At 35.0% G+C, this 20,680-nt stretch overlaps 1 protein-coding gene across 9 annotated transcripts in view; it reads right to left on the bottom strand.

The window, feature by feature from the left end:
* Positions 1-24: 24 nt before the first annotated feature.
* ZZZ3 (zinc finger ZZ-type containing 3) overlaps positions 25-20,680 on the bottom strand; it is a 110,511-nt gene continuing 89,855 nt past the window's right edge. For 3 of the 9 annotated variants that reach the window (XM_081307947.1, XM_081307946.1, XM_081307949.1), the window contains 9 exons: positions 18,866-19,013; positions 18,664-18,779; positions 17,601-17,672; positions 16,346-16,447; positions 14,769-14,864; positions 12,351-12,503; positions 8,352-8,486; positions 5,611-5,711; positions 28-5,320 (listed from right to left, as the gene is read on the bottom strand). In XM_081307947.1, the coding sequence (XP_081164073.1) occupies positions 5,176-5,320; positions 5,611-5,711; positions 8,352-8,486; positions 12,351-12,503; positions 14,769-14,864; positions 16,346-16,447; positions 17,601-17,672; positions 18,664-18,779; positions 18,866-19,013 (1,068 nt within the window). In that variant the 3' untranslated portion in view covers positions 28-5,175. Of the gene's footprint in view, positions 5,321-5,610; positions 5,712-8,351; positions 8,487-12,350; positions 12,504-14,768; positions 14,865-16,345; positions 16,448-17,600; positions 17,673-18,663; positions 18,780-18,865; positions 19,014-20,680 lie in introns of all 9 variants that reach the window. The other 6 variants (XM_081307948.1, XM_081307950.1, XM_081307952.1 and 3 more) reach the window with 5 other exon arrangements.

The following is a 20,680-nucleotide window of genomic DNA, read 5'->3' as shown; positions in this document are numbered from 1 at the left end:
GCCTTATTCCAAACAGAATTAGAAGCAAACACAGTAATAGCTAAGATTTATGATCCGTTTATATGGTTTTAATTTTGGCCACAGACCAGATTTGAGCTATTACAAAGAGAATACTTAATGTATTCGTGATACATGGTAATTTTCATATTTCCTTTTTCTCTAACATTCGTTCTTAAACAGAAATGTCAGTGTTTGCTAGAGAAGAAATTAAGTTTCTTTGGTTACAATTACACATCTATTAACAGAAAGGGTGCAGCATGTTCCCACAACTCACACAGTTGTCAAATACTTTATTACCGCCCCAAGTTGTCACACTTCTATAGGGAAGCCTAAAGAGTATTTGAGTGAAGGAGAAAAAATTACAGAATGAAAGTTATCAGTTGTGCCAGAAAACATAAAATGACTCTTTGTAGGGATTAACATTCTTCCAAAACATACCATAGATGGGCAAACACAGCCCATGCCCACCAGAGCTTTGACAGTGTGGGTAAGGGAAATGAGACAGCAAAGAGGCAGACAAGCCAGCCAATGGCTTTTATGGCTACAGTCGGCAGCCATCTTGAAAAATCAGCAGAGGTAAATGGCTCTACCCCTGAAAAGTACCTGGTCTACTACTAAAACACATTTTACTTATTTGAATGGCTTGAAAAGTCATCATTACCTTAAAGTCATAGGATTTTAAAACAGGAAAGGACCTCTGCCTAGCAAAAGGCCATATGTGTATGTGGATACATCCAAACACAATCCAAACTCCTTTATGATGAGCTATACTCAAGGCCACACCTGAACTGACCTTGCACCCTCTCTGACCCTATCAGCTACTACTTTCCTCCTGCTCATTTGGCTCAAGCTTCACTGGCCATCACAATGCTGCTGAGCACACCAAGCTCCTTCCTGGCTCAGAGCCCTCCCTTGCTGTCCTTCTGCCTCTTCCTACAGATCATCCCCACAGCAAAGTTCCTCACTCCATTCAGGTCTCTGACATTCTAATATACTCTTGTCATGGAGGCTTTCCTTGATTATTTTATATAAAATGGCAATATTCCACATCCTCCCATTATTATTTTTCTTCAAGCCATATTTTTCTTCACAGCATGTATCTCTGCTTTAAGTACTTTTTAAAACTTTGTTTATTGCTTTTCTTCTACATTAGTCTAGAAGCTTCATAAGGGCAGGGCTTTGTATCCCCAGCCCCACACAGGACTAAAGGGCTAACATACTTAACATTCTCTGTACCTCCAGTTTGCTCATTCGTGCAGTGGAGATCATGATAGTGACCAACCTCAGAGAGGAGTTGTGGGGATCAAACAAGTTCCTAGAGCTCAATGAAACAAGGCTGTCAACAGAGTGCTTCACTTCCACAACTGGACTAAGACCCAGAAGTTCCACTCTAGTGTCTTTCCACTATTCTCACAAAACATTACAGACTGGGAATCCAGAGAGGTGACCTAACTGAGATGGCATATTGGACTAAAACCTTCTTAGCCATTCAGGGTAGAACCATATCCTCCAGATAAGGGAGGAGGCAACTCCCCTGTCCTCTCAGGTCCTGTGAAGGGCTCTCCTGATACAAGCCTTGTAGGAATCAGGCACACTCAGGTGTTGGGGCTGTCTCCTAACTTCCTAGGGAAAAAAAAAAATGTAGCTCACCAAAACTTTGGTCATACAACCAACAAATATTTATGGAGAATCTTTAAAAGTCAGGCCCTACACACACAAAAAGACATGGATGGTCTCTGTTCTCATGAAGCTAAATATGACACAACTTCCAAAAATCCACTAATCTGCTATATAAACTAAGAAAAAAAAGGTTTATTTCTGGGATATGAAGAGCAGTACATTTTCATCAAGGTAAAAAATTTCAAACAAATACTTTATGGCCTGAAAAGAACAATGCCTCCATAATCTTATGAAAAAAAAAAAAAAGCTACTTATAATCTGGAGACTCCCAGTTTCATCCAGTGCATCTAGAATAATGGACTTCCAACCTATCATCCACAGTAAGAAACAGTTTATATAGAACATCCACACTTCTTATAACTGAAAAATAAATTCCACAAAATAATTAACATGTGATACTATTTTCCCTATTTTTAAAAAATGTTCCTCACACCTCAGTAAATTGTTATGTTCTGTGATTTAATTTAAACAAAAGGGGAAGGGGAGAAATATAAGTAAGTGAGAAGCACCCAACATGCATATGTGTTTTCCTAATTCACAAGAGCAAAATCTTTTAGTGCTTTCCCCCCATCCATGCATAGGCTTCTCTCCTGTGCTACAAACCCAGACATATGCTCAGGTTTATATTCCAGCAACCACACAAACCAGCCCCACACAGCTCCACTCCTATTACTTCAGGGATACCTGACACAACAGGAATATTCTTACTCAGAACAGTGAGGCAGACACTGAGTCTGGACTGATCTGTCTAGGTTAAAGTCAAGCATCACCACTTTATTAATTATATGACCTTGGGCAAGTTATTTAATGGCTCTCTGGCTAGACAGGATACTAAATGAACCTGTCTCACTGGATTGCAGAGAATTAAATTAGTTAGTATATGCTTGCTTGGCACGTAGTAAGAGCTATGTCAGTGTTTGTCACACCAAAGGAAACCTCTTCTGCCTAAACCTTATAGCAGTGATTTTAGGCATCATTAAAAGTTTCTTCAGTCATTAGTAATTAATTTGAGCATAATATATACCAGGAAACAGATCTGACCTACTGAGAACTACTTAATAAGCAATATTTTAATAAGTAGATCTCCAATCTACTTGTTTTTTAGTAGCCAATATTTCTGTGTAGACAGATGGAAGTCTACATGCAAATGACAGCCCTGTCTATTCCTGCAACCCTCAACAACAAAACAAAACCTTTGCTACTACTATCCTTTAGAACCTCTTAAAGCCAGAAGGACTAATTGCTTTGAGCTGAAGAATTAAAAATAAACACACCTTCTGTTCAGGCAGAAAAATAATCCTCTTTAACACCAAAAAGTCTTCTTTGCCCTTGAAAACGCATTCAACTGAGTTATTTTGTCTATTCTATTTATATAACAATTATACCACTCATTGCCCTCTTCCAAAGAACAGTTCATTCTTCATGGAATTTTGAATAGATCTGAATGGTTTTCCAAAACTAACTGGTACTATTTCTATACAAACACAGAAGTTACAGAATTTCCCAACAAGTGCTACTGTCTTGCCTAACTACAGGTTGAAGGCAGATCTTCTGGCATATGCACATAACATTTAATATAAAAATGTCTAGAATGCTAACAATTCCCCTCTTCCACTCACTAATAATTTCAGGGTGAGAAGTTCATCAATTTTTCTTTCTGATTATGATATATTGTATCAACATCACCAGTGATCCTTAATTAATATATTACTTTAAAATTCTCATATTTCTATATTTAAAATTTCATTACTTAATTTAAAAAAAACTTAGGGTAGATTTTTAATACCCTGCTATGTATTGAAGAGAGCTAATAAATAACATTCCTTAGATTTAAAAATACAAAAAACCAAGCAACTCTAAAAATTAGATCTGGAATAATATACTTAATCCATCTTGGAATATTTATACTATCTTTTCCCAGTTAACAATACTTTCCAGGAAACCACCTGTTTAAATCCACGGGACTTATTTTCATCAAAAACAATTAAGAGTAGAGCTGGGGATGTGGCTTAGTGGTAAAGCACTTGCACAGCATGCATGAGGGCCTTGGGTTCAATCCCCAGCATCGGGATGTCGGGAAGCATCTAGAATAAAATATCTCAACTTTTCACATCTAGGCATTTATAACTGCCTTTTTCTTTAACCACAGTCTCTCTTTCCTTTTTGTAAACACTTTAACTGTTTTAGCACATACTAATTGAAAAGACTACCATCTTTTACAGATGTCAAGTTGACTTTCAAAATTTTCCCTAATATATTCTTTACTTCTTTATAAAGGACAGAAAAAAAAAAAAACCAGTTTTCTGGTTTTAACATTGGTAAAAAATCCAAATCTAACCAAAAGGAAATCACAACAAGCATTTTATAATATAAACAGACAGTATCCACATAGTTTATTTCTCACAGTTCTCCTGACAAATGAACATTATTCAAGAACATACTGTATACACAGATAAGAACATACAAAATGTTTTAAATGATGCACAACAAAATCCAGCAGTATAAAAGAATGCATGTGAACTCTTGCTCACTGCGCAGACTAAATTTAATCACTTGTTTAAATAGTAATAAAAATACAATCTTTTATGGATCTTGTGCAGACTACAAAAGAGGGAAATTATTACCATATATATGATTTTTATATTAGGCAGTTTTCTTTGATGAGTTGTACAGACAACTCCAAATACAGAGGCAGAAGGCTGTGTATTTTAAAGGAATTAATGTTGTGAATTAGAGACTTTACACAGTTACTACCACTGGCACTTTTCACCATAGTTTGTACACATCACATGATCATCTTATATAACATTACATTTAAAAAATATATCTGAGTGACAATTTCATAACATTCACACACCATGAGCTGGTTAAGGAAGCAATGCCACAATTGCCTCCTGTAGTGCTTCACTGTTGTAATAAGGACAATTCATTGTGGTTAAAAGAAATTAGATATCAATATGGGGAAGCAGCTCTGATTTACTAAAGGCCAACAATGGCCACCACTGGGACAGTGAGTTCTTTTAGAGCATAGATCCTAGAAGCAAACACCATCATTGGTTAAAACTTTGTCTAAAGAAGTCAGTTTCTGTGCTGAAAACTATTTTCACAAAACTGAAAGCTACTTAACTGTTTTAATATAAATACTTTGTCTTCTCATTATCATATTTATGACCAAGTTCTTTGAAACCTTTGGAATTTACTCTTGCTTTAATGTGTGCTCTCATTTCCATCTCACCCATTTAAGATCGCCACCTAAAAGGCTTTTAGTGGTGAAAAATTCACCAGGGAAACCCTTCGCTCACCAGGAATGTTCAACTGCTGAACGTGATCTAGAGCCACAACAGTGCAGAGCTGTACTTGACGAGAACACTCAGGAAGCTCCCATGCTGTGTCATTTTAGGGAAAGCAGAGAATCTTTCCAAACTGTGCACATAATTAACAATGATACCATTGCTATGTGTTGAAGAGGACTAGTAAATGATGTTCTCTTCCATGTCATCTGTTTGCTGGAAAGTAGTTTGGATCAAGGTAATTATAACTGGTGCCCTGGGACACACAGTAGTCTCTGTCTAAGAATGTCTCTGACCTATAAATAGGTTCTAATTGGTGATCTTCCTTGTGAATATCTGTTTCATGTAGGCTGAAAAGAAAAAAAAAAAAAAACACACAAACTCATCATTACATGGCACTGGATGCATTTTGTCTGCATACTACAAAACTTTTTCAGTTCTACCTACTTAAATCCATTAAGCTATTAAAATGTTTAATAGAAAGCTATTTGAGATGGTATGATTAAGATGTTTTAATTGCTTAGAACAAAATTCAACAAAAGTATGGTTACTGTTTTAAAGAAGTTTGGAGATCAAATTTACTGGATGAGAAGACCTTTACTTGCCACAATTTAAAGTGAAAAATGAAGAAAACACTTACCAATCTGAACAAGAGTCACAGAAGTCCAAAGACATTTCTGGAGGACAATCCTGGCAATGCCATCGAACACCCTGGATAGGTTCTATGCCACAGTTATCACACTATAACAGATTCAGTGGGAAAAAGTATTAAGCTATATTTCTTTACCTCTTTCATTTTCTGCTGGGAAAACATGACAATGCACACAGATGCCTTCTCTTCATCCCCTACCCACTAGAAAGTTGCCTAATGTAGTAGAGGTAAGCAGCTGGGCACATGGTGGATGCCTGTAATCTCAGCTACTTGGAAGTATGAAGCAGGAAGATTGCCAGTCAAGGCCAGCCTGAGAAACTTAATGAGATCCTGTCTCAAACATAAAAAATTTAAAAAGGGCTGGGAATATAGCTCACTGGTAGAATGCCCCTGGGTTCAATCCCCAGTACTGGGGGTGGGGGTTGCTAGTGGATGCAAACTAGGTAAAGGGTCTATCCACTTGAGAGCAAGATACAGGTGGGTGCCAGGTATACCAGCACATGCCTCCAGCTACTCCAGAGGCTGAGGCAGAGGTTCAAAAGTTCAAAGCCAGCCTTTCTCTAAAAATAAAATACAAAAAGGGCTGGGGGTATGGCTCAGTGGTAGAGGCCCCCTGGTTTAAATCCCAAATACTCCCAACCCAGCCAAAAAAAAAAAAAAAAAAAAAAACCACAGGTGAGTGAGAGGAGCATTATAAGGAATAACTTTCAATGTACTATAATTTAAGAAGTTTTTAATCATCTCAAACTCAGCCATTTTGTTCTTAATAACCACTATTTTAAAAGTACCTCAGACCAGTATGTGATGATTGTGAACACTGACTTCATTCCATAGTTAAAATTATCCAAAAACTATCAGGACTGTTTTAACAGTACTACCATAAATACCATAACTCAGGCAACTACAAAATGTTCTCTGAACTCTTTATCTTACTGAAGCCCAAAATAACCTGATAACCAATGCACATCATGACTAAGAGGCAGATTCAGCTCTTTCTCAATGTGGTGGCACTGTGATAGCCCTCAGTACTTTCTGTGGAATTTTGAAAAGCCAAGTCTGCTAGGAGCCACAACCAAATAATATGAAATAATATGATGCATGGCACTTTTGGTCGTAAGGTGACGCCAGCTAGCCATTGAGATGATATGATTATGTTAAGATTTACATTCATATGGAAATTGGACTCCTGCTGTTCACCTTGGCCTGCTACGGGACTCATGTTAAGGGACTCCTGGAGAGTTCCCATTGGTTGGGGAAGGATAGTAGGAGGGAATTCCGGGGGAGGTCCTGGGCCCCGGTTCTGGTAGACGCGACCGCGTGGGTGGACCGGCTTGCTTGCCGGGCTCTACGGAGTATTGGCCGCATTTTCAAAAATAAAGTTTTGTTCCTGCTTGAGTGGCTCGTGATTCTGTGCCCAGCTAGACTGCGGCACAAGTCAATCATGTTTTTAGATTCTATGATCATCAGGCCAACTATGGTGGCTAACAGACTAGCCAACAAGTTGTGGCTGGGTCCTAGAACAAAATAATGACAAGCAGCAAGTTTCCTCTCAAAAAGGCAAGAGCTGCCAGTTAGGAAAACCTCTAATGGAGATCAAGAGGGAAAATCATTTAATATAGTATAGCTGGTGGCTACTCCAGAGTCAGAAGTATAATTTTGTTTTCAACTTAGGTGGTCAGTCACAGTATATACCAAGACTTTAAGTATACTGCCAACAGAAATACCAACATCAAGTTTATGGTTTCATTACTTCCTCTAATTTTACCAAATACAGTCAATTATAATGCTGAAAGTTTTCTCAAACCTGTCAATCTCTCCCTCTTTCCACAGGTTATTCTTTTATCTAAATTACTAAAGGAATCTTTAAGCTATCTCCTTGCCTCCAGTCTTGCCTTCTTCTAATTCATTCTCCATAAAATATGACCAGGATGATCTTTCCCTCCCCCTCACTTATATATATTTTTAATTACATGAATAAGACACACAAATAGATTATTGTCTTACAAAATTTTAAAACAGTGACTATTTCTCAAAGCCCACTGTATTCCTAAAATTATCAAAGCTAAGAGTTAAGTCATTTAAATTATTTTTCTCACATTACTCTCTACTTAAAAATCTTTCAGTAACTCCCCAACCTCTTAGGATGGTTTAAACTCCTTGGCAAAACCTCCCCAAAGCCTCTGACTACTCTCCAGTATGCATTCTTAGTCGTATTCAATTATTTCATTTGTTTAGCATCTTTAAATTCTTTATGAGAATGAAAACAGCATAAGGGTAGCAACTGAGTCCCCCTTGTTTATTCCTGAATCTCTAGCACTTAGCAAAGTGCCTGGAACATAATGGGCATTTCCAAATAACGTGGAATGAGTGAATGTATTTCAATTAGCCTCTCCAAAAAAAAAAAAAAAAAAAAAAACAAAAGCTGAGGTAACTCAACCTGAAGTGAAGGGAGGGCAGGGGATTCTGATGCATGAACAGGAGCAACAAAAAGATAGACAAAAACTTCTCATATTCTACCTCAACTTATAGACAACTTTATGTTTTCTTCTCTACAATGAATCATAAGTCTCTTGACATTATGAACTGGGGCACACCACTTCTATAAAAGAATACGAGAGATAAACTGAACTTATTAATAAGCTGAAATTTTCCCTGAATGCTTAGAGGTTTTAGATTTTTACCACTCCAGAAACCACTTGAAGTATCTCTTATCAATAGTAAGAATTTACCTTGAAGCCCACATGTTGCACAAATCCACTTTCAGCTTGCATTTGCTGAAGTTTCTGCTTCTTTAACTTTTTAAACTGTAACAATTCTTTATATTCAGGTAAATTCCTATACATGATAGGAATACTTTCTTCATCCTATTAAAAAATAGAACAAAATAGAAAACAAAAATGTTAGTTTGATAATTAAATGAACAAGTGTAAGAAATACAGATATAAATTTTCTATTGATAAGATTTTTTCACTTTTAAGATACCTCATTGTAGATTAGTGCTGCTGTTAACAATATTTTGTAGAGGGCTTTTTAATGCAATACTGATGCTGACTACTTCATAATGTAGGAAGCAGGGGAACATGATATGATTCTACCCATGTCATACACTACGACAAACCTAATCCCATCTCTACGAATTCATGGCTTCTTATGATCTACTACTGAGAACACTACTCATTATCCTGAGCAACTTCAACTTGCAAATACCCAATCCTCTACTTCTAGCCTCTATCCTTAAGTTCTACTACAATGACATTCATCTTCACCCTTTCTAAGTCTCCCATTCTGAGAATCCTTAGACCTTGCTGTCAATAGAAATGTTTTGCTTCCAAAATATTAAATTTAGATGTCTTACCTACAGTGTTACTTTCTACTTTTCTCAAACTCTCCTCCCAAATAGGCTGCCCCCGCCCTTTTAAACTTTACTAGAATTTCTAATCATTATCCTGGTTTCCTATTCTCCCAATGTATTCACACTCTGCCACCCATTCCTTTCCTTTGATCCCTAATAGCTGAGTCCATGGTCACCAATTGCTTAACTGCATTTCAAATTCACTGACCCCCAAGGTCCATTGATTTCCAATCCTGGACAACCTAACTCCTATCCCTTTCATTCCACCTGTTAGGTTATTATTAACTACCATGTTTATTTTCCCATCAAGGACACTGACATTTATAAAAGCTGTAACATATGTCCAGAGTCATACAATTAATTAGTTGTAGAGTTGGATGATTTAAACCCAGAGTTTCTGACAACTTAAGCAGCTCAAGACAGAAATCTAAGAGTTATTCTTATTTTTTTACTCCCTCTTATCTAATCCAACAAACTCTGTCACTACCTAATACTACCTAAAATTTTTCTCAAATCAGTCCTCTAGTATCCACTCCCTCCCCTCCCCTTCCCTTCCCCCATCATTACTTTAAATCTCCTAGTAGTTTCCTAACTATGGACATCATAAAGTCCAAAGTCCTCAGCTGGATAAAAGATCATTTAGTTTCACACTTCACTACCTTATTTCTCTCTCTCATCCATTTCAAATTCTTATCAACTAAAGTTGTTAAATAATAGGTATTATTTATTTCACCACTCAGAAAGATAATCTAAGTAATAGTATATACTAACAAGTATGATGTGACCCAAATAATAACATAATTAAGAAATTTTATAATAAAATATATTAAATTCAGATGTTTAAAACAAATGAAGAGTACAAAAACTGAAGTTTTTAAATTTGCATTTTAAATCTAAGGATATTAGATTTGGCCATCTAGTCTAAGATTAAAAAAAGTTAAATCATCTCATACTCAGTTTAATAGCCACTATAAAAGGAAAGAAAATAACAAAGAGTTGGCAAGAATGTAATATGTGTGTTGCAGCTGCCTGGAAAACAATATGGTGGTTCCTCAAACATTAACAGAATTGCCATATGATCTAGCAATACCACTTACTGATACACATCTTAAAAAATTGAAAGCAAGAACTCAAACTGATATTTGTACACCCATGCTCATAGCAACATTATTCACAACAGCCAAAAGATGGAAGCAACCCAAGTATCCATCAAATGAATGGACAAACTGTGTTATGCACATAAAATGAATTATTATTTAGCCTTAAAAAAGAAAGAGGCCTGTGAGTGTAGAGCATTTGCCTAGCATGTGCAAGACCCTGGGTTCAATCCCTAGTACAAAGAGAAGGAAAAGAAATTGTGGTACCTGCTGCAAAATGGATGAATTTTGAGGATATTATATTACGTAAAATATGTCATTCACAAGAGGGCAAATTTTGTATAAGTGCCCTTCAGTATCCACAGAGACTTGGTTTCAGGACCAACCAAAATCTAAAGATGCTCAAGTCCCTTATATTAAAAAAAAAAAAAAAAAAAAAAGATGTAGTATTTGTATATAACCTATGCATATCCTCCTATTTATACAAAATCTCTAGATTACTTATAATACTAATATAATGTAAATGCTAGGTAAGTAGTTGCACACTATATTGTTTTAGGGAATGATAAGAGAAATGAGTCTCTATATGATAAATATAGACATAATTTTTCCCTCACAAATATTTTCAGTTTGAAATTAGCTGAATCCACAGCTATAGAAGGTCATCTATGTGCCTCCATTTATCTGAGGTACCTAGAACAGTCAGTCAAATCCATGAAGACGAGAACTAGAATCAGTGAGGGTAAGCAAAAGCACAACAGTCTAAGCTGAATTTTAATAAAAAATACGAACTAATGGCCAGGCACTATGGAGCATGTCTATAATCTCAGCAACTCAGGAGGCTGAGGCAGGAGAATCACAAGTTTGAGGCCAGCCCCAGCAACTTAGCAAGACACTGTCTCTAAATAAAATTAAAAAAAAAAAAAAAAAAAAAAAAAAAAAAACAGGGGCGGGGGACTGGGGATATGGGGATGTACTTAGTGATTAAGAGCCCCTGGGTTTGATACCCAGTACCAAAAAAAAAAAAAAAAAAAAAAAAATCCTTATGATTATGTTTTTCATCCTTAAACAAAAATGTAACATATTTCCCAGCTCTGTCCACTAAATTGATATAAACACAATAATTAACCCAGAAGCAAGTAATATTCCTCAAGTATAGTCTCCAAATGCCATTTTCTAATAGAAGAAAGCAAGACTATCTGCATATCTGCATGTCTGAGGCAGCATATATACATGATGAGCTTAAACGTTCCTTATTGAAACAGATTATAAGGAAGCTATCAAATGCTACTGGTCTTATCATAAGAACTCAGAAGCCAACTTGGATAGGCAACAAGTGACAGGAGATAGGCTAACCTGAGACAATAACATTACATATATTAAGTCCAATAGTTCAGAAAAATATAAATTTTATTAGTCATCTTTGGAGCACAGAAGAGGATAAATTTGAACACAAGAAAATAAAGGCCAAATTTGATAGGTATCCTGCCATTTCTATATGTACCTCAGTGTACCAAATAACAGTTGATAGTAGGGTTTACTTTATAGAATATTCCATAAATACAAGATCAATTCTCAAGACCTCCTATCAGATTTACAGAAAATTCAAGGAAAAGAGAAATAGGCTAAATGACACAAAAGAGATGCAATCAATAAAATCAACACAGGGCAAACTATCCAGTTCTCCAACAAAAATAATGTACAAGGACAAAAGAAAAAAGACTTATTAAGAAACTAAACTTTCTGCAATTTACTGTCTTTATTTAGATCTAAGTTCAGATAAATATTCTGAGATGACAGGGGAAATGGGAACACTCACTAATTTTATTATACAAAGAACCACTTTTTCCTTTTCTTCTTCTTCTTCTTCTTTTTTTTTTTTTTTTTTTTTTTTGGTACCAGAGATTGAACTCAGGGGCATGCGACCACTGAGCTACATCCCCAGCCCTATTATCTTTTATTTTGAACTTGTTCCAAAATAATTCAGGCTGGAGTTGGGGTAGGGAGAGATGAAAAGCAGATTGCCAAAAGTTGTAACTATTTAAGTTGAGTGATAGGAGCATGTGGGTTTATTATACTGTTCATACTGTTCTCTTTTCTTATGTATATGTTTGAAATTTTCTTGTAAAAAGATTTAAAACACACTCTTGAAAAAAAAATCACTTTAAATATGACTTGTTAGAAGAAATCAATATTCTCTGAAGAGTAGGAATAATTGGAAAATCCTGATACTTTCATAGTGCACTCTGATCTGTATTATAATTGAACAGATAACTTACTGATGCTTCTTCAATAGCAGTGTTCATGTGGCTATGGAAACAGGATCGGTCATCATCTTCATCCATATACACTGGTGGTTCGTGTGAAGTCATGAAAGTGGAAGGTTTAAAGAGATGTTTATTAAGGGGGTGTTGTCGTCTGCTTGTTGAAGACTAGATGAGAAAACAAATTTTTAGATGAGCTAAGAGAAAAGCGTTAAAAGAATCAAAACTATAAGTATTACTTCCAGCAACATCAGAAGGATTTCACTTCTGTCCTTTCACATACCCTTTTATATTATCTAGATTTTTAAAGCACCACTAGCCTTTACAAAAAAGAAAGAGAAAAAAAAACCAAAAACCTATACCAGAAATGTAGGTAAAATCCCCAACAATGGAATAATTGACCACATGTTCAGTACTTAGCTTATATTTGTATCCTCAGCATTAATCACTTTTGCATTCAAATGTTGACTGCACTGAACTCCTCTTACAATCTTTGTGTAGGGGGGGCAGGGGAGAGTACTGGGATTTAAACTGAAGGGTGACTATCTAGTAGAAGGAAAGTTTCTATCACTAGATGAATGTATGAAAATAATTACCTTACACTGCTTACTTTATGCCAATTTAATCCTCACAACATTCCTATAAAGTACTTACTATTACCACCTACTGATATACAGGGAGGTTAAGTTTCTTGTTCAGTGTGTTGCAGTTACACAGTGTTAGAACCAGGGTTACAAACTAGAACTGTGTGGTGTCAAGAAACTCACTCTCCCCCACTGTGAGGACTGCCTTTCATGATCAATTGCACAAATACAAAGAACAATCTGAACGAATAACCTAAGCTACATGGAGAACAATTATTTCCCCCATTTTAAAATTTCAACTCTGACCACTGTAAAAAATTATTGTGATCACAGTTGTGCTAGTCATAGTTAAAATGTATGTTAACTTATAACACAGTACACCCAAATAAATGGACACATTTAGGTTTCTCCAGTATTCCTCTGGTTATCATCATCCAGATAACTGTAAAAGTTTAAGGTGCAAAACACAACACACCTATAAAGTTAGCTTAGAAATTATTCATGAAAATTAGAGCTGTCAGGGAGAACACTGGTTATCTAAAGTTATAGAATAAACTCTTCACATCTAATAAAGGTAAATGCTATATTTGGGGGGGGGTCCAAACTGTTTTAAACAATTGCCAAATTGAAACAAGCCTCAAAAGCTTGATAAAAATAACTTTTAAAATCTTGTAAAACATGAAGCTATATAGACATATTAAATTACATAAATAGTTCACTTCCATTAGGAAAGGCAACAAAACTGATATACTCTTTAGTTTTTCTTTATATGAAGAATGGCAGTGTTGGGGGAGGGGAAGTATCTGAATAATTTAGGAAATAAAAGAAATTCAATTAGCTACTTTTTTTTTCCAATTACAACAAAAAGCTGGCTACAATTTAATCTACTATTCTGAACCAAAAAAAAAAACAAACAGTAGCTTTTTTTTTTTTTTTTTTTAAACCATAGAAAAACAGAAGGACTAAGAAACAAAGCTCAGTGGTAGAGTGCTTCTAGCATGTGTGAGGCCTTAGGCTCAATCCCTAGTAACACACACACACACACACAGGCACGCACAACAGAAAAGAATTATGGAAAGGGCGTGGTATCAGAAACAGTGAATAATGGTTCTCAGATTTATTAGCTACCTGACCAGACCAAAAGAAAAAAGGTTATTACAGAATAATACCTGACCCAAGGGTCTCAAAAGTAAGAATAATTGCTACCTTTTTAGGGATGGTACCAGGGATTGAACTCAGGGGCATTCAGCCACTGAGCCATATCCCCAGTCCTATTTTCTATTTAGAGACAGGGTCACACTGAGTTGCTTAACATCTTGCTTTTGCTGAGGCTGGCTTTGAACTTACAATCCTCTTGCCTCATCCTCTCTAGCAGCTAGGATTACAGGTGTGTGCTACCATGCCTGGCTAACCGCTACTTATTAACATTATTTTCAGTGAAGCGAAGGTAAGAATATTACTTACATTTCTACAATTGCAGTGAGGATAAGTAAAATATCTTAACAAACATTTCTATTTTGAGATTTATGCACCAGAGCTACAAAATAAATTGTACAAACATCCTAAAAGCTTTAACCTCAAAGGCCTTTCTAATACAGTTTCAATATAAAGTTTTTCAAGTAGCACTCATTTGTATTACCACCAAGAAAATAATGAAGAAGCATTAAGGCTCATTAATTTTTTCTAAAGGAATCCTATTCTGCATTTATGCCCAATATAATAAAATGCTTATAATGAACAAAATTTTAAAAATAAAATAATTCTATTTGACAAATAAGCACATTTTTACATAGCAATTCTGATTTAATGAATTTAATCTAGAGTTTGCTTTCATCTATTTTCTTTTTACCTTTCTGGAGTATATATACAAGTTTGGTGTTCTGCCTGGGACTGGAATGCCAGCTTTAGTTAGCTTTATGAAATACTTCTGTACCCGACTGGCAACCTAAGGAAATATGACAAGCCTTTTAAAATAATGAGATGACATGCAATACTTGAGTAAATTTAAATGTACATGTATAACTAATGCTAACAATTTAAAACCATCATAAATCTAGAAGCAACGTCAAATTGGCACCAAATACATTTTTATTTAAAAATCTAGACAAAAAAATAATTTGAGTAAATTTAAATTTGTTTGATCCAAAGCAACACATATATTTTCAATTTGTGAACCTCATGCTTGTAGCATAAAAACGTATCTATTAATATATATGGGAATGTGAAGTAAGAACCCACAAGATAACATTTTTATAAAGGAAACAAGGGAATACTAAAGCAATGTTTTAAATCTATTATTAACACAGTCTAACCAAAAAGTAATAATTAATACACTTAAAAAGCATTCAAAAGTTACTAAGTCTACTCTATTTTTACTTTTTAATAACCAAGATTATCTCAAGTTGTTTTTGAAATCAATATGAAAATATATAATGCTGCGGCCAATATGGAAACAGTATGGAGATTCCTTGGAAAACTGGGAATGGAACCACCATTTGATCCAGCTATCCTACTCCTTAGTCTATACCCAAAGGACTTAAAAACAGCATACTACAGGGACACAGCCACATCAATGTTTATAGCAGCACAATTCACAATAGCTGAACTGTGGAACCAACCTAGATCCCATCAGTTGATGAATGGATAAAAAAATGTTGTATATACACCCAATAGAATACTATTAAGCATGAAAAGAGAATAAAATCATGGCATTTGCAGGTAAATGAATGGGTGAAGTTGGAGAATATAATGCTAAGTGAAGTTAACCAATACTAAAAAAAAAAAAAAAAAAATGCTGAATGTTTTCTCTGATACAAGGAGGCTGATTCATAATGGGGTTGGGAGAGAAGTATGGGAGGATCAGATGAACTCTAGAGAGAGCAAAGGGGGAGAGGGGCTGAGCTGTGGCCCAGTGGTAGAGCATTGTCTGGCACGTGTGAGGCACTGGGTTCAATCTTCAGCACCTCATAAACATAAAATAAAATAAAGGCATTGCGTCCATCTACAACTAAAAAAGAAAATTTAAAAAGGGGGAGGAAGGAGAAGAGAGGAGGCACGGGGATAGGGAAGACAATAGAATGAGCTGGACATCATTACCGTAAGTACATGTATAAAATCATGAATGGTGTGACTCTACTTTGTGTACAACCAGAGATATGAAAAATTGTGCTGTATATGTGTAATATGAATTGTAATGCATCCTGCTGTCATATATAACGAGTAAAACTGTAAAAAAAAAACATTAAAAAAAATAAGCCAGACTTAGGAAAAGTAAAATATACAATGCTAATAACTTTTTTTTAAAACACCATATATGATTGCATTCTACAGACAGAATGATATGGCAGATTTGATGTCAGCTGGATTATTCTTCATAATAAAACTAATAGAAACATGCTGATGATCTGCAGCCATCTCTTCAATTACCTGTTTTGCTGTTCTGTTACCCAGCTCATCTGCAATCTTCTGCCAACGTCGAGATTCTACTTCTTCAGGGGGGTATTTCAGAAGTAGCTGTTCAAGTTTTTTCTAAGCCAAACCCAAGACCAAATTTTAAAAAAAGTAGTAAATTAAAATCGGTGAATTTCTAAATAAATACACTAACATTTCATTTCAAAGTATAATATTCCTTTCCCAACTTTGGGGATTATGCTACTAGAAATTGTCAGAGTAAGAAAAATTTCTAGTTAGAACTGAAGGCTTCCCAGAGAAAATGAGATTAAAGAAAACACCTATGAAAGATCTTATAAAGGTTTTCTATTCACTTCAGTAAAAAAGACAAGACCAGAAAATAAATTAAACAAACTGAGAAATGAGTAAATCCTATCATATAATATGTATACATCTTAGTGATTTCCACTGATTATCTTTTCTTGCTAAAATATGTCAGGCTCTCCCTTATAGTTTTAAGAAAAACACATATAAATTCTTCAAATTTAGAATATTAAAAGAAGCTTTTCCTTCTTTTATGTGGTCCTCCTAATTTTTTTTTAAGATTATGGTATCTTTATTTTTTTTTCCTACAAGTTTTTTTATAAACTGCCAAACTGATTATAGCTGTGAGGTTAATATGAGACAGAGATGTGTTTCAAACTTTGCCAATAAACAACCCTCCTCATATGCCAAAACATAACAGAGCACTCTGGCTTTGCTTTATCAGCTTCTCCCCACAACAAAATTTAAAAATGTACTTGGAGCTTTCTCCCTCTTCCAAAGGTACATTACAAAAACATCCACTTTACGGGACTGGGGTTGTGGCTCAGTGGAAAAGCACCTGCCCAGCATGCGTGAGGCACCGGGTTCAATCCTCAGGACCACATAAAAATGGATAAACAAAATGGTGTCCATCTACAACTAAAAAAGAAATTCTTACCAAAAAAACAAAAAAAACAAAAAACAAAAAACCCCACCACACACACACTTTATTTCATCCATTTCTATCTCCCTTTCAAAACCCAGGTTTCTTCCTTAAAAATTATCTCTAAACAAGAATTCGTATATCCTAAAAATCCAAAATTCTTGAAATGTGCAAAAAAGGCATACAAAAATGCCTAAATATTTTAAAATCAATATTTAAAAGGGATGACATTCAATAATACACATTTGACTCATAATACCAATTAATAATGGTAACAGTTTATGGGTTGTTTTAAAACCTACACAGTTTAGAAATATCTACTACCTGTTCTTCAACAGTCCATAACTGGTTAAATGTTTCAGGTTTGGTATCATCACAGAGGCGTCCTCTTATCATCTGCATAATAAAATAAGGCTTTTTTCAAATGGGAAATAACACAAATAACAAAAATTGTGGGACTTCTTATGAATCCCAAAATAAATCTGGTAAATTTATTTTTTAATAATGTATACCTAAGCTTTACTATTCAAATTCTTATATTTCATTTGGTTTGTTTGTTTGTTTATTTATTACTCTTAGTAATGCTGTCATAAACATGCTAATAATTCCTTTTTTAAAAAAGGAAATGTGGATTCAAAATGTAGCATGTCTAACAGTGAAAAGATCAGGACTGAAATCCCGGTCACATTTCACAATATACACTTTACTAGGCACAATACATGTAAAGACCCACTTAATCCTCACAATACCCGTTGTAACATATATATATATATATAAATAATTTATATATTTATATAAATAATTTTTTTTTTAAGTACTGGGGATTGAATCCAGGAACACTTTACCACTGAGTTACATCTCCAGCTCTTTTTATTTTGAGACTGGGTCTCACTAAGTTGCCGACACTGGCCTCGAACTTGTGATTCCCTTGTCTCAGCCTCCAGAATTCCTGGGATTATAGATATATGCCACCATGCTGACCTTAGTTACATTTAATAAGAATTGCAGCCTAGAGACTTTAACAAAACAACACCCAAAGTTTAACAGCTAGTAAGTTTAGACACCAACCCAGGTTCTGCTTAACTTCAAGGTGGATATCCTTACCATTATCATCTTCTGAAACACTGCTTTAACCAGGTAATCCCAACAACTCAAAAGGCTGAGGCGGGAGGATCACAAGTTAGAGGACAGTCTCAGGAACTTACTTAGGAAGACCTTGTCTCAAAGTAAAATATAAAAAAGGACTAGGGATCATAGCTCAGTGGTAAAATGCCCCTGGATTCAATTCCCAGTACCCCGCCTTAATTTTAGAAGACAAACTAGCAAAATATTAAAATATTGTATCCAAAACTCAAATTTTCCTACTTCAATATTTAATATTGCTTACCTGAGGACGACTGTTTGAGCCTTCTGGACCATCACTCAAAGGCAACATAGAGTATGAAAGGGACTCTCCATCCTTCTTAGGATCTAAAGGACTTTTTGGTCTAGCAGGTAAACCTACTAAAAACAAAACCATGCACAGAATTGTTAAAGCAAGGCATTGCCATATGTTTCTTTAGTTAAATTCTTATCATGTGATTTCTTACCTTTATCAAAAACTAATTTAACTCTCCTAGTATGTCTTTTACGATTTTTAAATTCTCTTTCAAAGTTCCCAAGGCTATTGGTATATTGGTCCCATATAATCTCAGGCAACTGCACAACTCTCTGTGGATATGGAAGCCCTATATCAGCCTGGAAAAAAGATGAAACAAAGAAAAACAAAGGGAAAACCTAAATTTACTTCAAGAAACAATCAAATATACTCAAATTTTCAGATGACCCCACATTCTAATTACCAGTGAAACATTTCCATGCACTAACAGGATCCAATGAATAATAAAGCTAGTTAAGATAATATAGCCCAGATATTAAATGCGAAAATGATGACAAGGAAAAATGAATTTGGCAAAAAATAAGTACTCCTTAAAGACACAGTTCTAAATATCAACCATACAAACATATTGTACCATCATCACTAACACATTTAAACATAAATGCCAAGGCAAAAATGTATCTAAGAATAGAGTATAAAATGTGTTGACTATAACAAATAAAATATGATACACAGAATTCATTTTAAATACATCCCATGTTTATGACTTCTTTGTACACAATGAATTATTTTCACAAATTATGACTTTTTTTTTTTTTTTTTTTTTTTTTTTTTTTTTTTTTGCAGTGCTGAAGAGCAAACCCATGGCCTTGTGCATCCAAATCACAAATCCCAGACCCAAATTATCACACATACCTCTCCCCCCTACCCCACCCAGTACTGGGGATTGAACATAGGGGTACTCTATCACTGAGCATTCCTACTTCTTTTTTCACTTAACCACTGAGCAACATCCCCGGTGCTTTTTTGCATTTTATTTAGAGACAAGGTCTCACTGAGTTGCTTAGGACCTTGCTAAGTTGCTAAGGCTAGCTTTGAACTCTAGATTCTCCTGCCTCAGCCACCAGATGGAGCCCCTGGGATTACAGGCATGCACCACTGCACTGTAATCCCAGTGGCAGAGCACTTTTCTGGCATGTGAGGCACTGAGTTTGATCCTTAGCACCACATAAAAATAAATGCTGTCCATCTACAACTACAAAAAAATAAAAATAATTTTAAAAAAAATTATAGTTAACTACATGCATTGCTGAAGTGTTTTGGTGGGCAAAATCTGTAACTCTGAAATGATCAAATGCATTCACCCATATTCAAATATGAGGAAATGATAGACACAAGAATTGACAGACACAAGATATATGACAAAGCAAAGATAGTAAAATGTTACTTGTAGAATACAGGTGATGGGTCTAAGTGTGTTAATTATATAAAACTTTCAATTTTTCTATGTGTTCAAAATTTTCTATATTAAAATAAGGGGAAATCATCATAAATTATAAAACTAACAAGCAAAATTCTTATGACACAAAATTCTTCATTTTTATTTTGCTTACAACATATTGCATCATCACCATCAAAAAACTACAGATTATTCTAAGGTCCAACTTTTACAAAATTAGAGGATGGAGTATTTTAAAATAATGATGGTAATATCAAACAAAACTCAACAAGTCATATATATTCCCTGCATCCTATATACCAATATATCCCAAGTTTCACTAATTTCACATTGGAAATTTTTAGATGTCCCCAAACTAAATTGATCACATATCAACAACTAACATGGTATACCTAAAGAATACACATGTATAAATACAGAACAATGAAAGACTTAAACCTCTACATCAAATCTAGTGGGGAAATTTCTTCTAAAGAACATAATCTTTCATGTTATTAATGTGTCTGAATTTAAAACACTTCTGTATGTCTTTGTAAAAAAAATTCTTGTACACTCAGAAAAATGAGA

Source organism: Spermophilus citellus (assembly GCF_964194105.1).
Source record: "Spermophilus citellus genome assembly, chromosome: 9".
NCBI classification, from domain to species: Eukaryota; Metazoa; Chordata; class Mammalia; order Rodentia; family Sciuridae; genus Spermophilus; species Spermophilus citellus.
The sequence above is the reverse complement of the archived record's forward strand: the minus strand, read 5'-3'. Positions and strand labels throughout refer to the sequence as shown.